This window comes from Cupressus sempervirens, chromosome 3 (genome assembly GCF_028749045.1).
Source record: "Cupressus sempervirens isolate cs-2001-9-10 chromosome 3, ASM2874904v1, whole genome shotgun sequence".
Lineage (NCBI taxonomy): Eukaryota > Viridiplantae > Streptophyta > Pinopsida > Cupressales > Cupressaceae > Cupressus > Cupressus sempervirens.
This window is the reverse complement of record NC_143120.1, coordinates 376,172,665-376,197,399: the sequence shown is the minus strand read 5'-3', so window position 1 is coordinate 376,197,399 and position 24,735 is coordinate 376,172,665. Positions and strand designations below refer to the sequence as shown.

At 32.9% G+C, this 24,735-nt stretch overlaps 1 protein-coding gene across 1 annotated transcript in view; it reads right to left on the bottom strand.

The window, feature by feature from the left end:
• Positions 1–12,324: 12,324 nt before the first annotated feature.
• Positions 12,325–24,735, bottom strand: part of LOC149566562 (uncharacterized) — a 35,411-nt gene continuing 23,000 nt past the window's right edge. Inside the window, exon 2 of the mRNA XM_089817418.1 lies at positions 12,325–12,550. Within this exon, the coding sequence (XP_089673544.1) occupies positions 12,506–12,550 (45 nt within the window). The 3' untranslated portion in view covers positions 12,325–12,505. The remainder of the gene's footprint in view (positions 12,551–24,735) is intronic.

The window sequence follows — 24,735 nt, the reverse complement described above, 5'->3', positions numbered from 1 at the left end:
TCTAGAAGTAACATGTGTCCACTTGAATATCTAATCCTTGCTACTGTAAAACCTCTCTCATCTTTCTACCTATGAGATCTGATTTGGTTTTCATCATTGTTTTGTACCAAACACAAAATATCTCTTCCTCTATGATGAAAACCCTTCTGTTACTAAAATATCTAAAAAGTATCATGAAATGCAGATGATACCTTAGTTTAGCTGATTTGGAGATGATAAAACTCACCCATAACTATATTTTACTACCTTTTACATTCACTTAGTTCACCATTTCACTAGGAATTAGATCTGAATTGCCTCAACTGAATTATACTGAAAACTGGGCACTTGAGACAAATCCTTGCATAACTCTAACTAGTGACCTCCTATGCAAAAATTGATTGCAGAAATGGATAGTTCATCTCTTTCCGATTCTAAAGATATATTACATTGCAGGTTTCAAGTAAAAATAATGCCTCTGAGACTGATTTGAAATTTTAGGCCCCCAGCCATGAAAAGAGTTCAAAATGAAAAATTTAAAATACTATATAGTATAAACTATATAATATCATTTAATTCATAATCCTTTCAACATTTGAATGTTGAATATCTATGAACTTTTAATTTTTATTCATTTTCCCCTTATCTCTCCAATCCACCAACACCACTTTTTGGATTCCCATTTCTCATCACCATCCAATGCGAGCCCCACATAAGCTCAAGCATAAGATTGAAACACATTAATTTTGGCCCCCCAATGATTCAAAATCTCATAACATCATATGGCTTTATGTTGGCTCTCCCGATCTTACAAGAATACATCTTTAATATTTCATATCGTAATATCTTGGCATTAACTCTTTACAACCTTGATCCTATGCCAAAAACACTTTTTTGTAGCATCGAACATACCTTGCATTTAACTCTACCATTTTATGAAATTTTGTAATATTGCAAACCTTTGACCTCAAGCTCTTGACCTCACGATATGATTGTGATACTGCACACCTTCAAATTTTCCCTTTCAAACATACGATGGACTCCAAGCTCATGCCACACCACCATTTCTTTGCATTGAATTGCTTCCCAGGCGGGCCCCACATCTCCTAATGCATCCATTTGAATCATTTGAATCATACAATGCTACACTTATACAATATTATGATCAAATTGTAACATCATAGCTCTCAACTTCACCTTTCCTAATCCTACAAAAACTTCTATTTTTCATAGCATCTTAGACTTCAATTTTTCCATTCCCAAACTCATGATCACCTCCATAACATTGTAAAACTCCAAAATTTGTTTGGAAACCATATGTTAATTGTAATATTGGAGCTCCCAATTTTATCTCTTGTGATCTCTTAACATCCTCCATTCTAGCATAACATCACAAATTCTTGAAAATCCTTTCCCGAGCTTATGAAAACCCAACTTTGCATGATATCTTAAGGCTTAAACCTTCCTCTCTCGATATCATGACAATGGCATAATATATTAGACCTCCAAGGGATCCCAATATTACAATCCATTGTAGTATCATTATACTTTGTTTCTTACTTTCTTGATCATATGCCACAACCGTATCATCTTACTTCTCCTCACCATGCTTCACAATCTCATGCCATGTTGCATTGGCATAGCTCTCCTAACTTTTTACTACGATCTTATGATGAGATAAGACTCCTAATATGCACCATGTGTCATTCTTTATTTTGCGTTGATTGTCAAAATATCTTCTTTTTCCTCCACTAGCTGTCCCTACACTGGGCCCCTCCATAATTGAGCATCACTTGTCTTTTGAAAACCATGTGTCTTTGAAGACACATTGACCTTGAGTCAATGGGCTTATAAAGAACAAAAAGATTAACCAAATAACAAATGTGGGATCAAATTTTTTGTTGTTCTACATATGCTTCCTCTTTTCTATGACTTGCAACTCTTCTTGTTGGGTTGCCCCTTTTGTGCCCATTTCTATATCTCTACAGGCTGAGGCTTATAGATAGAACCCACTTTGACATGCCCACTCGGCCATCAAAGCTAACTGTAGATCTCTTGTCACTGTTTAACACTTAAGCAAAAAATGCAAAATTGAACACTGCTCAAAATGAAACTTCATGAAATGATTTAGAATGATAGTTTATCAATACAGGATGCATAGATAGGTTAAAGCAAGGTGTTAAAAATATAAAACACCTCTTAGGACTTGAAATGATAGTCCGGTACATAAGCAACAAAATGTGTCTATAGGGCTCAAAGTGACTCAAAATCTAGATATGTACTCAAAATGGGGAATGTAAATTTGAGTCCCATCAGAGAATATGTCAAATGAAGAGAATTTAAGAAAGGGAGATTACAAATTGATGCAGAAAGACCTACTTTAGGAGTTTCCTAAAGTAGTATAGGAAAAAGCATAGAGTCAAAGAAGAAGGAAATAATGATGTATCAGTCATAGATCATATGAGAGATGATGAACTCAGTACTGACATGAATATATCTACATGATCAAGATGTATGAGATAGATAAAGTGTCTTTGAAATTGTTATCAAAGAGGAAGAATATAATAGTTACCTATTCAAGTATGACAGTTACCCATGTAATAAGAAGGAAAAGGAGAGTACGTCAAATGAAGAGAATTGAAGTAAGGGAGATTGTGAAGATCAAGTTATTCAATAAGAGATGTTGCAAAGAGGGTGAATGTATGCAAGGTGTTTCCAGCAATAAAAAATAATCTAATTGATTTAATGAGCTGACATGATAGAGCGAGCTTATGTGTTGCATATTAGAGTTGCATGGATGAGAATCAAAATGAAACTAAAAGAAAGAGTTTGTTGAACACATAGATGAGAATCAAAATGAAACTAAATATATTAATAAATATCTAATAATAGACACAGAGGAAGATTTCTTGATGTAGCACATGTTTTGGACTACATGGTAACTAGAGGTGTTGCCATCAATGCCAAAGAGGTAGATTGTTAAAAACTACAATTGAAACATCATTAATGTCAAACCTTATTGGTAAGACAGTTTTCTATTTGATTGAAGTGTCATATCTAGATGATTGATGAAGAGGATTTGAGAAGTTGGTCGTACAATAACACATAGAGGAAACATTGAGTTATGAGAGGAAACTACAATGGCCTATTATTTTAGACTTAGACAAGATAAAGTGATTGTTTAACTCATGCTAGAAGTGATGAAGAGGATGTACTAAAGTCTTGAAAAAGTGATCAAATATTAACCAAATGTATAGTCTTGATTGATCAAAAGAGTAGAAGATTTAGGAACTTGAAGTGTATGCTGAGTGATGCTAGTGTCAACTGAGTGCCAGTATGTGCCAAGAGAAGTAGTGTTGATTAAGCACCAGTATCGATCGAGTGTTTATATATGTGTCGAATAGAAAATATAGTAGTGATCGAGTAACCTAGTGATAATTGAGTGTTAGAACACAGTGTTGGTAAAGGAAAAAAAAATTAACCATTTTGGAGAAAATCATGATTCCTAGCCTACAGAGTTGATTTATTGGAATATGTAAAGTGTATTGAAGATAAGGATGGATGACCTAGAACATTTAAATCAAGGGAAACCATGTTTGTGCATTTCTATGCAAGGATTCCAAGAGAAGTTTGGAGAAGTTTCTAGAAGGGAAAAGAGGAGATGAAATGTTGAAAGGATTCAATGAATCTAAAAAAACTCTAATATCTACGGTGGTGTTTAAATGGAAAAATATTATAATTCCCTATTTAAGGAGGTACAAGGGCTAACTTAATAGGCTTGGAGAATTTTTTGATGCTATTGATTGGCGAACTTGAGCAAGAGGTTCTATAGAGTTGCGAAGAGGTGAAGAGTGATTGCTTGAAGGGTTGCCAAGCAGATTAGAGATAGAGATGAAAATGAAGACCATTCAATGGATCAACATGTGAGCCAAACTATGATTTGTATTTGCAACTGAGTTGTATTAGTTAGATCAAAACCTACTGTTACTTTCTAACCATTGTATTAGTATTGAAATCCTTTAATCAAGGTTGACTCAACAATCATATATAAATCCTTTAATCAAGATAGAATTCTAATGGAATGTTCTAAAGTCCTCTAATAAGGCCACTCTTAACGAGGTCATTATATCCTTTAACAATGTCACATTTAACAATGTGTTTTGTAACCTTTAACAGAGGTTGATCCTAACATAGCTCACTTCAGAAGAGTGAAAGATTGGTGACATGTTACTGATGGTTTTTTCCAAATTGGGTCTCCACATTAAATCCTAATATCAAATTTTTGTGGATGTTATTTGTGATGATATACCATTAATGTTTTACATTTTGCAAGTCTATTATAATTAGAACAATGGACTGCTAGTTGATGTTATTAATAATCTGCAATAGAGGTTGAGCTAATGGATGATAAGATTTGAAGCAGTTGAAGTGTCTATCTGTTGAATTGGTACATATGTACCCTGGCTAACTAATTCACTCCCCCTCTCAGTTATTCTAAACATTCTAATAGAGTATAGGAGTTGTATCACCCTTTACACTTAACTTTATAAACTCATACTTCGAATCTATGTGATAGTTTTACTTTTGTTGTATGATATCTTTTGTCTTAAGTATCAATGTTCATCTAGGTAGTATGGGTCATAGGAAAACACCTAAAGAAACCCTAAGGGAGGGATGTCTATAAGGAGATCTAAACCTTAGATGTCTATTTGTGTTAAGTAAGTTTCCTAGGTGACTTAGGTGAGTAGCTCATCGTAGGATCTGGGCCAAGGAGGGCATAAGGATAACCTATGGGTGAGTTTGGAAAAGAAAATATAATATAATTTAAAGTTGGTTTGGAATGGGTAAGGGATTTAATAAAATTTTAACATGAATAAAATATTGAATAATGACCTACATAGTTCCTATTGGAGTACCATGTTCCTTGTAGGTACTAGGATATGCCACATGAGGGAATTAGATACATGAATACTAGAAAGGATCTCAATACATAAGACTATGCAATGACACTCACTGAGTCAACATCATATAGAACTCCTCCCTTATGTTTTTTTATTTAGGTTGCTTTGTTTCTCCTTAAGTGTTGCTTTTGGTTTGGGTCGGTTATTCCTCAACCTTTGACTGCTTTAGTTTTTCTATGTGAATGGTGGTTCTATTAGAGTAATAAGGTATTTTTATTATTAAATAAACCATATTGATTTAATTATTAAGTCACTTATCATCTCTTCTATTGCTTAATCTAAACTTTAGGCATATAATAATTAATTCTTTTATTAATAATTATTGGTTTCCTTGTAGGGTCTTGATCACCTATATTATGTTTGATCTCTCTTACAAGTATAATAGTTCCATTGCATTACTTCTTTTGCACATCAAAATTTCACATCTTTTTTACTAGATCATAGAATTTTGGCGTCCATAGTTTTTTTCTTCTTTCCTTTTGTGACAGGTTTGCATGGAGGTGATTCTTGGGAGTTATGGAGCTGAATTTTTCTCAACTCTTGCATGACATCAGAGCTCTATATTTTAATGCCCTAGTCTTCATTAGATATTTTGAGCCCCTTTTCTTTAGATTTTTTGAAGAATTTATTGGAGTTGAGAGTTTTAAATTTTAGAGGCTCTAAGTTAGATTTTTATTGGATTTGGGGGTGACCTTTCTTTTGAGCAGTTTAGGTTCAAACTAACACCAGAGTTGTGCTCAGAAGGCCCAAAAACCCCTATTTTCATATCAAATTTATCATTTTTGGGCAAAATTTACCTCTAAGGCAAGCTTTTTGCCTTAAATCCTCAGCACACAAAATGAGGTGAAAATTCAAAATAATAAAAGAACTCAGCAAAAAAAAAAAATTGTTTATAAATAAATAAATTTCTTATTAAATTTTATAGAAAGTTTTAAATTTTTAAGTTTTTGTAAAACTTTTTTAAAAGCTCCATACTTTTAACAAAAGTACATTGTAAAGTTGAAGTACGCTAATCTCATGTCATTTTTTTTCAAAAAACCATATATCGTCAAAAATCTCTTTATGAGCTCTATATATTTATGGAGATTTGAGTTTTTTATTTTTATTTTTTGATGACATCTTTTAACTATTAAAGTTAGAAAATTCTTTTTACACTTTGGAAGACATAACTTAACATTCGATATCTTCTAAGCTTGCAATTACATATCCGACTACTAATGAAGATGTTATTCATCCCTCTCAGATGGATGCTTTCATCAATGATCTTTTTTTTAACAATCAACTTCTTTATTTTTTATTTTTTGTCTAGATTATAGAAGCTGCACTAGTTTCCCAAGGACATTCCTTGTTTGCTAAATATACCCAAATTTTAGCAGAAGAGTGCAATGTTTCAATTCCCCCCAATTCTTTGATGAAGATAGCATGCTCCATGACCTACCTAAGAATAATGAAATTTTTAATCATCCCCCTTTACCTTGGATGGAGGGCTTTAAGAATGTTCCAGATCTTGGCTTGGTAGTCAAAAAGTCTCCTACTCAAATGGATAGATCTGGTCAAACTAGGTCCCACTTTGGTCCTCCACCTCTTCTTAATGTTAGTTTTTATTTCTCTCATAAATTGTTTTTGCTTCAAACCCACCTCTAAAGATATTCTATGAGCAAGAAATCTTCAAATCCTAGGGGTAGGCCATCAAAAGCTACAAAAGCTAAAGAAGAAGTTGATACAGGGATTCAATCAACTTTGGATGGTAACTTTCCTACCTCTAAATGATAGACAAGGAGTATCAAGAGTGCTCCTTTTCAATTATGAAAATCCTCTCATGGAATGTCAGGGGTATTAATGCCCATCAAAAAGGTAATAGGATCAAGTAGTATCTTGATTCTATCCAATGTGATCTAGTCTTTCTTCAGGAGACTAAACTATGAACAAATAACTTTCAGAAATCTATTGGATATTGGTCAACATGGAGTTCCTTACATGTTCCTAGCTTAGGTTCTTTTGGATGCATGGCTATATTATGGAATCCTAAGACCATGAAGGCTCAACATCTTCATCAAGGAACTAATTGGCAAATGATTTCCATTCAACATTATGAACTTTCATTCTAATTGATTAATGTTTATGGCCCTACCCCTATGTTAGATAAAAATGTCTATGGATTACTCTTACAAGTTTTATCCAACAATTAATAGGTGCTAAATTTATTATCACTAGTGACTTTAATGCCATTCTTCATCCCAAGGATAAGAATGGAGGTATTATTCCCCCTCCTATAGCTATCCAAGACTTTAATGACTTTGTTGAGAATAATGCTTTGTTTGATGTTCCCCCACAAGCTAGATCTTTCACTTGGACTAATACAAGAGTTGGGTTCCACTAGATTGCAGTTAGATTAGATAGACTTTTGTGTTTACAATGTTGGAAATTGGCAAATTAGACTGTCCAATCGAATATATTGCCATATTCTGAATCTAATAATTTTCTTATTCAATTATCCATTCTTCCATTAGATTCTCCTTTTACTAATCTATCCAGACCATCTTTTAAGTTTGAAAGTGTCTAGTATCGTCATCACAATTTTGATGGCCTTTTAAAACAATGGTGGAAGGATGCTCCACTTGAGCTAGGAACCAAAATGTTTTAATTTCATAAGAAAATGCAGTATGCGAAAGGGCTTAACAAGATTTGGAATAAACATCGAGAAAAGGTAGTAGAAGAAAAACTAGTTGAGATTAATCAACATATTTTACTCCATGGTTGTTAATATGCATTCAAGATAGAAAATAATGCAAGAGGAGTGGTCTGAATTATGTACGCAAGAAGACAAGTATTGGAGACAAAAGTCCAAAGAATTGTGGCTTCAATAAGGGGATCAGAATACTAAGTTTCTTCATGCATTTTATAAACAAAAGAAGGCTAACAACACAATTTTTACAATTCATGACCATCTAGGAAATTTGATTTTTGATGCTAAGGGTATCCAAAATGAGAGTGTAAGGTTCTTCTCTAATCTACTTTCCCCTCCACCTTAGGATCCCCCCCCTTCTCACCTTGTGGTTGATACCTTGGATTCCATTCCCTCATTAATTACACAACAAGACAATTTAGTTCTAATGGCCCCATTTAATCTTGTTTAAATACGTGTTGTGGTTGTTTCTATGCCTCTTGATAGGGCACTAGGCCCTAATGCATTCACCTCATTATTTTTTCAGAAATGTTGGGATGCCATTTTTTTTGAGTTTCTTGAGGTGCCTAAAGAATCTAGGAAAAATGTTTCCATGAAAAACTTTAAAACCATAAATATTCCTCTCATCCCAAAGGTTAATGATCCGTATTCTTCTACTGATTTTCACCCTATTTCTTTGTGTAATACCATCTACAAGATTATTACAAAGGCTATTTATTTGTGTCTTAAGCCTATTATTCCAAAAATTATATGAACATAACAAAGGGGTTTTGTTCCTGGTCAAGAAATAGCTAAGGCAAACATGATAGCCCATGAGACCCTTCATACCATCAAAGAACATAATATTGCAGCCTTTGTTTCCAAACTAGATATGATGAAGGCATACGATAAACTAAGTTGATATTTTCTTCTTTTAGTCCTTCATTAGTTTGGTTTTTACTCTAGGTGGTGTAAATGAATTAAAACTTGCATTTTGGGTGTACATTATTCTATTCTCATTAAGTGAGCACCAATAGGTTTTTTTGCCTCTTCCCAAGGAGTTCTTCAAGGTGACCCTCCTTCTCCATTCTTGTTTATCATTATGGTGGAGGCCTTAAAAAAACTTATTAACCCTTTTAATCAAAAGAGATTATGGAATGATACCAACATTGTAGGTACATCCTTGTCCATAACTCATTCTCTTTTTGTTGATGATATTTTACTCTTTGGATCATCTACATATCAAGAAGTACAAAGTATGAAGAAAGCCATTGATCTATATACACAAGTTTAAGGACAATGTATCAATGCAACTAAATATAAAATGTATGTTTTTAATACATCCCAATTGGTGACTTAAAGAATAATCCATTTGCTTTTTTTTCCTCTTGATCATTTTCCTTCTACTTATTTTGGTGTTCCCTTTTTTACGGGACCAAACAAACCCTCTTATTGGAAATCTGTGGTTGATTGTATCAAAGTAGAATTAGTGCTTGGAAGGTTCACTAGTTATCACTCCTAGGTAAATTTTTTCTTATCAAAATTATTTCCTTTGCCATTCCTAATTATTATTTCTTCATTTTATAAGCCCCCAAAGGTATCATCTCTCAAATTGAAATTTTAATCTATCCCTTTCTTTGGTTAGAAAATAAGAATGGACAGAAGAAAATACCTCTAATTTATATTCATGCCATGTCAACCTCTTTGAGAATAGGAGGTGTCAGACTTCCCAACATTACTAATAGAAATAGGGATTTTGGTGCTAAGCTAGTTTGGAAAATGTATGAAAAATCCTCTGCTAAATGGAGTCACCTTTTACAAGAGAAATATTTAGATAACTTGGAACCTTCCAGAGTTTATATTGTCCTAGACCCACCAAAGGGTTCTATCATTTGGGATTTCATGATGGCTTCTTGAGAAGTTATTACTTCATTCATATCTTCGAAAGTAAACAATGGGGATAGTGTCAAAAAAAAATTTTGATTCATGGAATGGGTTCCCCCTCCTTGCCACTATTGATTCCTTAAACAATTTCTCAAATATAATGATTCAAGTTTGGGGGACATATTTTCATAATTATGTCTCTGCTATACATAGATTCACAAGGCTAGTCATTTGGAAAGACCCCACAATTCTTCCTATATCCCACAATCAGGGTGCTTCTTTCAAACAAGTATTAGTTGAAAGGAATATGTTTATATTTGATCAACCAAATTTCCTCTTATGTGTTCCAACTAAAGATGGTAAATATTTTGTTAAACTAGGATACTTAGCTCTCCAACACAATTAGTTTCATTAGACCACATACCATGCTTTTAAATTATGTTAGAACAGTTCAGTTCTTCCAAAAGCAAGATGCTTTGCATGGCTTGCATTAAAGAACCAAATTTTAACTAGTGATAAAATTCAAAGACTGAATATTTCTTATCCCTTTAAATGTGTGCTCTGTCTACAAGTTGTGGAAACAATAGATCACCTCCTCTTAGACTTCCCTTTTGCCCAAGATTGCTGGCATTTTATATTTCATAATCTTAATCTCCGTATGCCATTACCTAATTCTCTATGGAATTTATTCCAAGCATGACCAATCTTACATACTAGATCAATGTTTTCATGTCTTTGGAAGTGCATCTTTGCATCTATAGTATGGGCCATTTGGTGGGAGAGAAACAAGAGAATTTTTAGATAGACATAATCTCCAATCCCTCAATTTCTAGAAGGATTAGAGAGATCAATTGTTGAGTTTGGTAATGTTACATTAAGTAAATATAAGGGTAAACATTATTTTTCTCCTTGAGATGACTATGTTATTCATCAGTGGAAGGGTTTACTTTTTCTTTGTCTTCCTACTCCATTGTGTCCATCTAAGGTTCCTCTTATTCAAGCACAAACCAAGTGGATTCCCCCAAGTGAGGGCTATTACAAACTCAATTTTGATGGGGCCTCTAAGGGAGATCTAGGTAACTCTGGCTATGTCATAGTCATTAGAGACTTTAAAGGTTGTTTGATTGCAACAAAATCATATCCTCTCCCTCTAGGTACTAATAACAAAGATGAGACCTTGGCCTTTCTTTTTAGTTTGGAACTTACAAAATCACTAACTATATCTAAGTTACATGTTGAAGGAGATTCAATCATTATTATTAATGCGTGTATCAAACATAATGTGTATAATTGGTCCATACAATATATATTACATTAAGTTTGGTCTCTTCTTGACTCAATCTCTGAATGTTGCATCATGCATACTTATAGAGAAGGCAATATATTAGTTGATTGCCTGGCTAATTTGGGTACTAATGGGGTTTACATTAGCTCTTTAATTTCCTCACTTATTCTCCTTTGATTTCCCCAACTTGGTTAATATTATGACAAAGGAATATGTTTGGAACCCCGTTGAGTCCTTCTCAAATATTATTTGATAGTAAATCATGACTTCTCTTTGATTTCACATGTTTTTACTTTTATATATCTCACTTTTTCTTTTGAGATACTCTATGCAGTTTAGGGTCCTGGATTGCACTTGCATCAAATGGAATTTTTCTAATATCATAGTCTCAATTGGAGTTTTGCATGAAAAGAAATGATGGAAACTTTTATGAATTTTTTTTTCTTGGCTCTTAGTGTTTTCTCTGACACCAAACAATGAATTCTATTAATATGAGTTTTGGGCTATTGTAATCACAATGTTCTAGATTTGGGATTCACAACAATAAGGTTCATTTGTGTTGATAGATACTTTCTCTAGATGTAGTCTTTCTTCTTCTGCGTCCTTTTTGTATCAGGCAATGCACATATTTTTTCATTTTGATTCTTTTCTCTGGGAGCCATTTTTGAACCAGTTATTATTAATATAAATATAATTTTTTTCCTTAAAAAAAAATTAACATTCAGACTCCATTTTTTAAACAAAATACATCATTGGGAAGCTAGTTGTGTTCTCTTTCAAGTGATATTTATCTTTTTTTATATTCTATTCCAAGTATATTTTATTCAATTTTTTGCATTTTGCACTTTGGTAAATATCTTGGATATTTTAGGTCTGAGGATCTCTTCCTGTAAGATGAACTTTCTTTGGTTGTTATCTCTATGTTTTCAACCTTTATCCATTTTGATCATTGTAAACATATTTTTCAATCATTTTCTTTATGTGAACACATTGAGATAATATTCCACTACCGGTAATGCATTTGGCCTCTAAAGAACAATGAATTTTGTGTGAAATTTATTTTAACAAAAAATATTTCCCACATTCATCAAAATTCTAACAATAGTCATTCATTAGAACTCTAAGGAGCATGAGCATTGTTTAAAAAATAATCATTGACAACATTTTATAATTCACTATTCACAATGAGTGGTCAACATAGCACATAGTACATGTGAGAACTAGTCATCATACAAGTAAAGTTTGAGATTTGTGATTAGTTCTTTGAGATTAGTTTTTTGTGTGCCAAGGTTCCAATTTCACTAAAAATCTCTTTTTTGTTGGTGAATATAGGTGTTTTGTAAGGGTTTGCGTTTGTGTTTGTGTCTACAAAAATTTTCCAATGTGCTCCCTATCTATGTCAATTCAAGAGATTTCATATCTCTTACCCTAGGTGACTATATTCCTATCTAATTTTAATCATTTGGGTAAACTTAAGCATGTTACAGATTTTGGTAAAACTAATGCAAACTAAATGTAGTGCTAAATTTGATTGCATTCCATTAAATTGATTGATAGAAACTTCGATAATGTTCATTTTTTGAATACGCTAAGACATATGTGTCACATTTGGGAAGATTCTACGCCTTCTATTTTATCATGCTATATACATGGGCATGATATTAAGAGGTTAGACAATATGTGATTTGTATTTTTATTGACCTTAAATTTATTGCTACTAGTTCACAAGAGTCATAGGATGTGCCTCTGCAAACACCACCTCACCATATGCCACCTCTGAGCCATAAATGTGTTAGCATTAAAGAGTTAGAAATAAAAATTACATGCTCATAATCAATATCAGAAAATAATAAAGCACATAGAAGAGAACACCATACATAAAGATTTAATGTAGTTCACCCAATCTCTATGTCTATCAACAATGAGTCCAATATTCTTATTATCCAATGATTACAACCTAATTATAATATGTAATCTCTTGCATCTCAATATCATTGCAAGAAGCTACTATTTTCATCATACATAAAATAATCCCTAACCTTAGGCCATTTTATACAAGACTTCTTCTGCTTATAAAATTAGGGCTAGAATATGTCATCCAATAGAAAAATTAACTCTAATGCCTTTTACAAAAGTAAACTCATTTTTGGACCCATATAGGATACTACCCCTAGATCCTGTAACAAGTATTGCCCCTTGACCCTTGTTATGGGGGCACTATTCCCAAACCCCTATAGAAAAAACTAGGGGGACACCATATTGTATGAAGTGAGAAAAAAATATCCTCTAAGTTTGATTATGTTCCACATAACAAAAAAATACTCTCCAAGTTAGTAATTCATCATGTTAGAGACATAAACCATTGAGTTCAAAGTTCTCAAATAGGTGTGGGTCAAGTCCTTGTACAAATTTTCCCTAGTAAACCTTAGCATTTTGATTGAAACCCTACTGGACACCATGAAATTGAATTATGTGATCCTTTTCCCTATGTAGGTTTCACCTCATAGAAAAAGGACATCTAGTAGATTTAGAGGAAATAAACTATACCAAGTATAGAATCCCCTCTACTACAATACCAAATTTTGATGCGTTATTGTCTTCAACATAAATCCTATCTTGTAAAAATATATTGTATATATTTACACAATAGGAAATGTTATTATATAGAACAATATTATATAATCTATAATACCTAGTTATGGGTTGAAGTCTAAATTGAAGTAAAACCTACCTTGGATAAAATTCTAACCCTTGTCTACTAACTACAACACTAACAACAAAATGCTCACCACACTAGTAATTCATCATGTTAGAGATATAAACCTTTGAATTCAAAGTTCTCAAATCCTTGTGCAAATTTAAGATTTATGAATATAATATTTTAAATCAAATTAATAAAAACAAAAAACAACCATTAATGTAAGTATTTAATTTTAAAATAATTAAATAACAATAATATCTTCTTAGTTCCATGTTATTTTAAAAAATAATAATATAATATTTCTATAATAGAATAATAGAATAGTTCTTAAATATAATTAAATAGAAAGAAAATAAGGTTTCCTTTCTTAGCCCTAACTTCCAAAAGGAATGACCCAAATTGATTCAGCATAGGAAAGTGATCAATGCAGAAATGGATCATGTAATGAAGAATAGGGAGAAAAGAGGTCCTATTATCTTTCTATTTTGAGGAGTATGTGCTTAAATCCTAAAATAGATAAAAGACAAACACTAACCTTCAATATGAAAAATGCTGATTTCTAATGTGTGTGTATAGTTTCCTAGAATTCTACAACCTATTTAGGATTGGAAATATCGAGATGGAGAAAACCCAAAAATCTTTTGTCTTTTTGAAGGGAGGTTGACCTTGACCTTGATAGCGGGGCACAATCTTATTCTGGGGCACAATTGTACCCCAAAAAGTCAACCTTGATTTGCACTACTCCAACAAAATTTCTATTCATAGATCCCACAAGTTCAATGAAAAGGGTATCCAAATCTGCTCTTCAATTTGTTGTTCCACACCTATATCTGCAAAAAATAAAAAAAATGGTTTGTGTGCTTGGATGGGGGGTTTTCTTTAGTCAAACCCCAAATTGGAATTAACCTTGAAATATAATTGAAATTGTAATATGCATAAACAAAGTAAATGGAACTATTCACCTTGCTTATGTTGAGATCCTTGTGGAGGATTTGAATCCTTGAATCCACAAGTACAAATGCTACAAATGAATGTTGAAATGAATGTAGGATGTATCAAATCAATGGCATTATAACTTCAACACAAATCTTGAATGTATCTTTGCATAGGAAAAGGCTTGGATGAATATGGATGGATAAATCTTCAACAAGAAGGCTCAATAGAGATTGAATCCTTCAATAGCTAACAATGGACCTCCTTGACGAATCTTGAATACTTGCATGGTTGAATGCTTGAATTCTTGGTGGATAGTGATATTCACTTTATGTAGGTGGATTTTTGCATAATAATTGGATCGTAGATATTCATAGATAATAGATGGATCATAAAATGAGGGAAGAAGGCTTCCTTATATAGAGATCTAGGGCACTAACTCCTAGAGAAGGCCGAAATGGAAGCATTAAATCCCATTTAACCTTAACCCATAGACGTGAACCTAAATTAAATGTAATTTAAGAGTCTACCATTCTGAAACCCAAAATAACTGACCTAGAAGCATAAAAAGAAACCTTCCAATGCCCAAGATCCCAAAAATTTCAGAAATTGAAAAATGAACCTGGGGTCAGGGACAAGGATGACCCTGCCCTAAGTCAAGTTTGAGGTCATCCTTAACCTAGGTCAGGGTCAAGGTTGTCCTTGAACCAAAAGTGAAAGTCATTAGTTGCACAAAGAAAGTTGTTAGAAATAGGCTGGAAATAGAGAGAGAGAGAGAGAGAGAGAGAGAGAGAGAGAGAGAGAGAGAGAGAGAGAGAGAGAGAAGCAAAGTAGGGGGAAAACAACCAAATCCATTCAAAGACCCATTTAAGGCACTTGACATGACCCTAGACCACTTATTCAAAGGGCTAAACACTCTTAACATGGAAGTGCTTCCATTTTAAGATGATACAATAATATAATATTTCCAAATTTTTAATAAACTAGTTTATACATAAATATATTAAAAGCTAATTTTATAATGAGAGTGAGAATGTTAGAATGGGTATGAAAATATTCTAATTTTATGGTGTATGAAATCTTGGAAGATTTTATAAAATGGGGAAATGAATTTTTCTAAAATATTAACTAGATATGTGTCCTCAAATGAGTTATGAAAACATTAATGACTTTTAATTGTTCGAAAATTGATTTAGTGATGACTTCAAAAACATAAAGTGGATGAAATAGTATTTCCTAAAAGGAAAGTACTAATAACTTGTAAATTTTCATTAAAGGTGATGTTATCTCCAATCAGTACTAAGAGTGGGGGTGAATAAGTATTGACTCCAAAACTAGTTATTCTCTTAACCATTTGAAACACATTGAATAACCACTTAAATGCCAACAAAGTTATAACAACCATAAATTGGAAATACATAAACTCACACTCAAAGGCATACATCAAAGAACACAAATTTATACCTGGAAACCCTCAATGAGAGGATGAAAACCACAATGGAGATAATATACCATATAATCTTTTACTATAGATAAAAGGTTACCCAGTTAAGAGCTACAACTTGTTCCTTCTTGGGATACATCCAACTAAGAATGTTTACAGCATGTTAGGATTACAAACAACCTAGTAAGGAACTTTCTTATAGGATTTTAGCACTCTTTTAAAGAAGAACCTTTTTAGAGGATTTATCATATGCTTTCTACTGAAGCATGCTTAGTTAAGATCTTACAAAATGATTACAATGGTTAGAAAGATATCAAATGTGATCTAGATTATATGGCATACCTTGCCTAATGGATCTCTAGTGTATACCTAGAAGTAACTTGATATTCTCTTATTGCTTAGGTGATCACTGTGGTAGATTCTATATCACAACTATATTTCTTTCACTGCCTACCCCTATCTATAGTGAACACAGTTTATTTGAGTTGATATTGCCCTCTTTTTGTTTTACTTTGTTCAACAAAACTTGTTCTGTATTATCTCATTCTTCTATTCCTTCAATCTAGCTTAGTGCATCCACTTATGTTACCTGTTTCTCTTCATACATGTTCTCTCTATTCCTTTTTGAAATGTATAACCTTATATTTACGGGTGTCAAACCCTAGAAAAATAACTTGCTCAAACTAGTGAATTCAAAATTTGAATTGCACAACTAATTCACTCACAAAAAACTTGTGATGCCTACATCATAGGGTCCAAACCAATAGCCTTGCTATTTTATGCTAGGTTTACCCTCAAATCCTCTATCTTTTATTCTTTATGTAATTTCATCAAAATGATAATCCCATAGCCATGCTTTCCATATCTACTCCTACCTTTTCATGATGTTGAATCATCATGCTAACTTTAATTGTTGTAATATTGTCTTCATCTCTTATGTTGGTTGGGGTAGATGTATATTAGTTCTCATGAGATGGTATACTCCTCTTGACTAGTTGCTAATAAATGAGAACACTTTGGTGTGTATAGGGTCAACAATATCCCCCTTTGGTATTGATGCTAAAAATTATGATCCTTTTTTATTTGATCACCTTCATGCTTCATCTTGTTCAGATTGATACTAGTAGAATATTCACTAGTAAGTGGACTTAGCCATTTTCTTTATCACTTTTCTTTGTGACTCCATTGTCTTTGTTCATCTATACTTAGTATATTTCTACCTCATTGAGTATGCTCCCCCTTTTATTCTTCTATATATCTTCTCTATATTTCATATCTCCCCTTTTCTTTTATGTCTTCCTCTTAGGTTCTTTTTTATATCTTTATATTCCCCCTTCTTTAAGTATATCTCCTCCTAGTCGTTTCTTCATATCTCCCCCTATTTTCCTTTACTTTTTCTCTTCCTTTTTGCCATGAATGAAAAAAGGTCATTTAATGTTTAGGTATTGGTCTTTGCAACATCCAAGTGTATTTTCCATAGCTGGTAGAGGTTCCTGAGTGCCAATGTAAGGCTTGTGATTTTTGGTAGGTGATCGTACATATCTTCAATGGCATCCATGGAGCCAGTGGATAGTAGTTTCTATGGACCTAGTACATGTTCTTGGATAATTTTCATCATGAAGGATAGAAATTGTTGCAATGCAAAGAGTATTGAGGTTCTCTTATGTTGCTCTATGATTATCCAGTTAATCAGATGTAGCTTTTCTTGGACTTGGCCTATGTATTCAAGCAATGAACTTGTTGTGATGTCAAATGATGTTTTGGAAACCTGTAGTGCTTCATGAGTTATTTTCAGAGTGTCATCCAAATTTGTCATGTGATTTTGTGAGTCTAAGATCTTTAATAGAATGGGTGAAAAATTATTTATCAAATCTACTTTTGTATCCTTTTCTCTTGCAAGTTCCTTTGTATGGTGCTCAACGAGTTGCATGAGATTATCCTTTTGTTTCCTCTTGCTGATTTCATTGGTTGATTCATTAATATCTTTAGTCTTGAGTAGTTGTTCAAGTTGATCTATGAGATCTTCATCTATATCATACTTTTCATCAATGCCTAGTCCTTTGATCACTTCTTGTGCTTTGATCAATGTTCCTACTTGTCCCTGCTTCAAATGAGATTGAATTATTGTTTTGAGCTTTCAAACCAATTGGTGATGGTAATCAATCTCTTTATTACTCATCTCCTTTATTCTCCCTTCATTTGTATTGAGTTCTTCCCAAATTTTGATAGGATCTTCTACTTCTTGAGAATCTTTCTCAAATAGTGCTCCTTTATCTTCAAAGCTTGAAGATGTCGATGATGGGTATGACAATATTCTCCTCTGCCTCCTTTTCCTCCTTCCCTTGTATTGGTTCTTTCATTTTTGGTTGTAATTTCCTCTTTGTGGGTTTGGGCTTAGTTGAGCCTCAAGACCTTTGGGTGACTTTGATAGCCATTCTATAGTTTTTTGGAGTACCTTGCTTAACTGGTGGGTCAACTTCCTATTGCTTGACTTCTTGAACTGGTTCCTATTGTGCAACTTTGGTCATAGCCTTTTTTGAACTCTTCTTATCCTTGCTTGTATTATCTCCTTACAATGTCAACCCATCCATTGTATCCTTTTCTTCTTTTTTGTACATTTTTCTCATAGGGTTAGCTCCACTTATTGACCTTTTACTTTTGCACTTGCTTGTGTAGCACCCTCAACCTTCTCTTTTTCCCATTGATTTGTGCATGATTTGTCAGTATCAACTCCATATGGTAGCTTAATTTTCTTGGTAGTCTCTCTTTGTTCCAACTTTCCTGAAGTAATTTGTGGATCAATCATCTATGGTGGTTTCTAATTTTCTATAACAACTTAATTGTGAGTTGTTGTGTATTTTTCTCTTCTTAGTGAGGTAAGAGGGTTGAAGTTAATAGGTTCTTTTGGAAGTTCTTCAACATATCCCTCTTCTTGTGTTTCTCTACTCAAGCCAATTGATTTGATTTCCTTCTTCTTCCCCTTATTTTTTTGATCTATCTAGGTGAAATTTTTTGTTTTCTCAACTTGCTTCTATGCGCATATTATCTCCATGTGCTCTGTTATCGTCTTCCAACACCTAATTGTTGGAAATATAATAAGAAGTGTAATACTAAGAGGGGGGTCGGGGGGATGGGGTGTGAATTAGGATCTATAAAAAAGTTCACACTTCAAACATGAAACATATTTGATATCACCACATAAATCCTTATCTCAATATTACCCTAAGTCACATCAACCATTTATTGTGATAAACTATCAGATCTAGCTTCTAGCTATATGGCTCAAAACTCATAAACACCCATATTTGGTAAAGCATAAACCCTCCAAAGTGAAGGTAAAACTATGGTGGGGATTTTTAGAAATATATGAGTAGTAATTGAGAGGGGAGGGGTGAATCAGTTACTACAAAATAAATCCCAGATCTCTTAGATGTTAGTACAAAATAAACTATGAAACTGAATTTTGCTGATACTCAACAAACACACAAAAAAATGTTGTAACTTGGTAAACATTGAAAATGCTTGGCAAATACTTAACATAAAAATATTAAGATTTTATCTGTGATTATTATTACTTTAACTTAGTTGCAAACACATTTGATACCAAGATTAAAAGTGGAAACCCAATTTGGAAAATGTGAGGCCTCGCCCTGACCCATCGTAGCATAGTGATACATTATTCTTATTTTGTTATCCGCGACTCGAGATGTCGAGACATTATCTGATGCTTAGAACATATTTTATTATTTCATGTTGTGTGATGTTATTTCCAGATATATTTGATGATTGTCATTTAATGTTCATGTATATGTATGTTGACGAAATCAGTAGATGTAGGATTGAGATTTGATTTACGATATTTCAAATGGTTAAGAATTATGAAGGGAGAAGAAACTTTATTAATGTATATTTTAAATTATGAAAATTTCTAATACATATACATATGTACATGTGATTTTACGGGACTACTGATGTGTGCAATGAGTGTGCAGATATTTAGCCGAGAAACCCTACAGAGGAACAAAACTGATCTCCATGTGCTAAAATTTGGAAACCCTGTTGTTCGTAATTATGTTCTTTCAGTGTCGCTTGACACTCGTAAAATGTTATGTGCTTCGGTATGCTAGTTAGGGTTAATTTTTTAACCTTTGGTTTCAAGTTAGTGTCAATTTTCTATTAGATTCTTAATGAGGGTTAGTCATCCCTAATTCGATTTTGTGCTAGATTGCAAGTTAGAGTTGTTAGATAGACCTATTTTATCTCTAGATTTTTATTTGACTCTAACCTCTTCCCTAAGGCTTTAAAACATGTTTTTATTCTAACCAAAGGATATGGGTATGGGTTAGGGGTCTTTTCCAACCCCTAAGCCCCTAGCTTTGACTTTTGAGGGCACTCAAAAAGTCCCTTTTTGCCTTTGTGCGAAAATTGCAAGTGGTTGTCATGAGTTGTCTTACCCCACCTCCTTTTAAGGTTTAACCATGGTGTAGGTTGAGTTAGGAGTTTCTAGAGTGGCTAGTGGGTGGAAATAGTTATTGCTCCTTTTGGGTGGTTGAGTTGGAGGTTATTTAGAGGCTTTCCTTGGTCTAGTGGTGGGGGTTAACCAATCTCTACATTTAGAGAAGATTTCTTGAAGCTTGAAGGAAGGAGGGATACTCTATCAAATTGGTTCATTGCCATTACCTCTTTGTGAAGGTAGGAAACTCCCATCTCCCTTATTCAGTTTTTATGTTTTGTTTCATGTTCTTGTTACCTTGTTGTTGTGTTACTGTTGTATGGTTGTGGGTATGTTGGGAAGATTTGTAAACTTTGTTATTTTGGTTATTTTCCTTTCTTGTTTAAGTTTGCAATTTTGAGTTTCTTTGCATGGGTGTTTTGGTATTACTCGCCCTAAGAGAGGGTAGAAGTGACCAATTTTGAGAGAGGTATGTTTAGTTGGACTCCAACCTATGTAGAGTCTCTTCTCAGGATGAGAAGAGGGATAAAGGGTAGGGTGTTATGGGCCCCTACCCGTCAGCAAAAACCTGGTATGAGTATGGCAAGCTTAAATGGAAGAATGGAAGTTCTTGGTTATTGGCCCCAATTGGGCATCTGAATTGGTGTTGTGCTTGACTTCTCCAGTTGGAAGAATCCACCTCTCCCTAGTCTTGATTCATTGTGAATCCTATTGTGTAAACCATGTATGATTATGCATGCTTGATGTTCCTTTGGTTCTGCTTGGTTGTCACCCGATCAGTTATTGGTTTCCTCCATGGCTCTTGAAATGAGATTCAAAAAAAATTACAAAATTCTTGATTATGATCATGAAGAAAATTGGATAAAATTGTTATAATTGGGATTGAGATCCTATTGAAAATTGTATTTTTAAATCTTATTGTATATGGCAACGAAGCCGGGTTTTCTTCCTGATTCTTTCCCGGTTGAGCTTTGAATCAGGTTAGCCAATAAAATAATGGTTGAGTGTATTTGGTTCTCATAATATTTGATCATAATGTTCAGTTGTAAGAGTGCTCATCAAAATATAATAAATTAATTTGCATATATATAAATGGGAGAACAGAATCATAGATAATGTCTTGATTTATGAATGTTCAAGTTTTAATTACGATAATGAAGAGTTGAATTGATATAGTGAGTTTCAATTTTGATGTATAAGTATTATGATGAGATCAATCAAGAGCAAACCATATATTACGAAATCAAAGATAGTTCATTTCTTGATAAATTTCATGGTGGTTACAATCAAATTTGAATGAGAATAATCCACCACCTTTTCTTTTATTATGTGTATAGTATCATTCACCTTCTAAGTTCTTCAAATATGATCAATTGGACTGAGAGGTTGTATTCTTGAAATCAATAATAATAATAATCAGAACATAGAACTTATACCATGTCCTTGAAGAATTAACATTAAACATACATGTTTAACTAGAGATTGAGAGACTTTACCTAATGTACTCCTTTGCATTGGAATACTTGTATTAAGGAGAAATGTTAATAATAGATTTATTCAAATCCTTAGCAACATGAATGAAATGCATAAAATAGCATGACCATGCCTTGTCAAAATTTTTGCTTTCAAAAAAAATATGCACTCCCAGGAGTAAAAACTCTCTAGAAAAAGTATGAAGAAAAAAATTTAATTCCTTCTTAGACCACAGAGAATATTCTCTGTATTATCCTTTTTTATTGTAATTATAAAACCAATAATAAACTCTTTTAAAAGAATATAATTTAATTACTTTTGAAATTAAAATATTTTATTGGACTTCTTGTAGACTTTCCCCAACTATAAAACTTTATCATTAACTCCATGTTGTTTTGGAAGAAGCTAGGTACTTGCCTAAGACCCCTATCTAGTTCTTCTTAAAATTAATAAATCAAATGAAATCTAATCCCACCCACTTTATTCTATTTTTTTTCATTCCATTTAGGGCAAGGCGTGGCCAAATCCATCACCTGCCAGCTAGTACACTGGTACTCCGGTCGAATCATAATGGGGGGAGATAAGGTAAGGGAATCCACACAAAATAAAATAAAATAAAAAATTCATTAACAAATATTTCTTTCCACCCCCCTAAAACTCTCCTATCCCTAACCACCTCCTTCAATGCTTCCATTTCCTGAGCGCATGCTCCAATGTGAGGGAACATTAGGAAGGACGGGTCTGCAAGCGTAGACCCTTGGGCAACGCGCAGAGTAGGAGTAAGTGGGGGCTTACGTTAGGCCCACATGGCTTAGGGGTACAGGGGAGGGTAGGCCCTAGGTAGATCTTAGGTCTAGGGAATAAATAAAAAGGATAATGTATGTTATTTTTCTAATAATTGTTTTAGTGTTAGAGTTAAGTTTAGTTAAGATGTCTTAGTATGTTTGTTAGTTTATTAACATTGCTTTAGTTAGTTTATTATTTATGTGGTTAGTTTAGTATAACTAGTTACTCCTTTTATTATTAGATATTTAGTTTGTTTAATATGAGTAGTGTTAAGTTTATTAGTAAGTTAAAATAATTTAATTTAGTATTTTAGTTATAGTAATTTTATTACTTTTATTTTTGTAATAAGCTTTGATAATAGTTTTGTTATTAAGGGTTAGTTGGTCATGAATTTAATTGAATTTCGATTTAGATAATACAGTTTTAATTAATTCGGTTGTTTAACTAATTTAGAAAGTTCTAATTTAATGTTTAAATATTGTAAATACTAATTTAGTTAGTTTTGATTTAAATGTAATCTAATTGTTTTAACCATTAAGTAGATTAAATTTATCGATTAATTGGCTATTTAAATAAGTTTTAAATGTAGGTTTGATTGATTTGATATTGCAAGTAATTTTAAATCCGAATTCATGAACATTGTTATTTAAGTAATTTTTATTGCATATCATTATAAGTTAATGTAATATCATAATTTTAGCGATATTAATCTAATAACGAAAGTTTCAAAATTTTAACGATGTTATCGTCCTCATGTTTAAAATCTTAGGATGTAATGTAAAGAACCTGTACTGAAACTTATATCACAATCATATCAAACTTAGAGCATGTTTAATTATTAGTTATTATTCAAAAAAAAAAAGTTAGTGTGTTTTTGCCCTCATAGTTTGGGCATGACAGAAAAAATCACCAATTGCAACTAGTGACTGATTTTCACTCTTCTGAAGTGAGCCCTATTAGGAGCCAACCCTGTTAAAGATTACAAAACACACTATTAGGTGTGACCTTGTTAGAGGATTCAATCATCGTGTTAGGAGTGGTCTTGTTAGAGGTCTTTGGACAATTCAATAGAAATGTCACCTTGTTAGAGGATTTAAAAATAGTTGTTAAGCTAACTTTGTTAAGAGATTTAGATAACTGTTATAATGGTTAGAGAGTAAAAATGACATGACCTAATTTTAGATGCAACTAAATTGCTGATTACAGATCTCAATTATGGCTTGTATACTTGATCCTTCTTGATCGAATATATTTTTTTAGCTCCATAAGGATACTCTGCTTATCCTTCTGATTCACTTTCTCTTAGCATAATCAAATCTTCAATTATCTTCCATGCATTTACACTTGCTAAATCTCAACTTCACCTTATATTTATATCGTTCATATTGTCAAGTCAGCTAGAATATAACTTAGAAAATTTTATATTCATCTCCTTAGTCGGCTAGAACCAATAGATAAATCAATTGAACTTGATATGCTAAAATAAGAAAATCCTTCATTAGTCGACCTAACTCAGTAGACACTAACTCAGATATGATTTTCCTATGTTAACCAAGTGAACTCATTCAATAGTGCATACTCACAAAGTTCCTTTGGTAATCGAGTGATCTCGGTTAACACTGGTTCCGTCTGACATTTCTTTCATTAACCAAGTGAGCTCAGTTAACAATCAACTTCCACAAACTTTCATTTGGCACTCGAATGAACTTGGTAGATATTGTCTTCTAAATTAAGTAAACTTTGGAATGCTTAGTGGATGAGAAAATTCTCTTTAATGCCCGAGTGAGCTTGCCATACACTAACTAGTAATGATATGACATTTTGTGTAACATAAAAAATAATACACAATTAATCAATTGTTTCAACAATCTCCCTCTTTGCCATTGATAGCAACACAACATGTCATAGTGAAATGAAATTTTTAGAGCAAGGAACAAAGTAAGGAACATATCCTTAGTTTCATTCTAATTCTCATCCATTAGAACTCCCCCTATCAGTGTGAAATCTTTCTGCTTTCAGTTTCTCACTCTGTCAGAAGACTTCTGTCTGCTACAACTTCTAATAGCAATCTCTGCCTTTGATATTAGACCAAGTTTATTCCACCTCTTTGATATCTCTTTTTCTTTCTATTTACAAAATTTCTATGAGATATGACATCAAGCTTCTTCCTT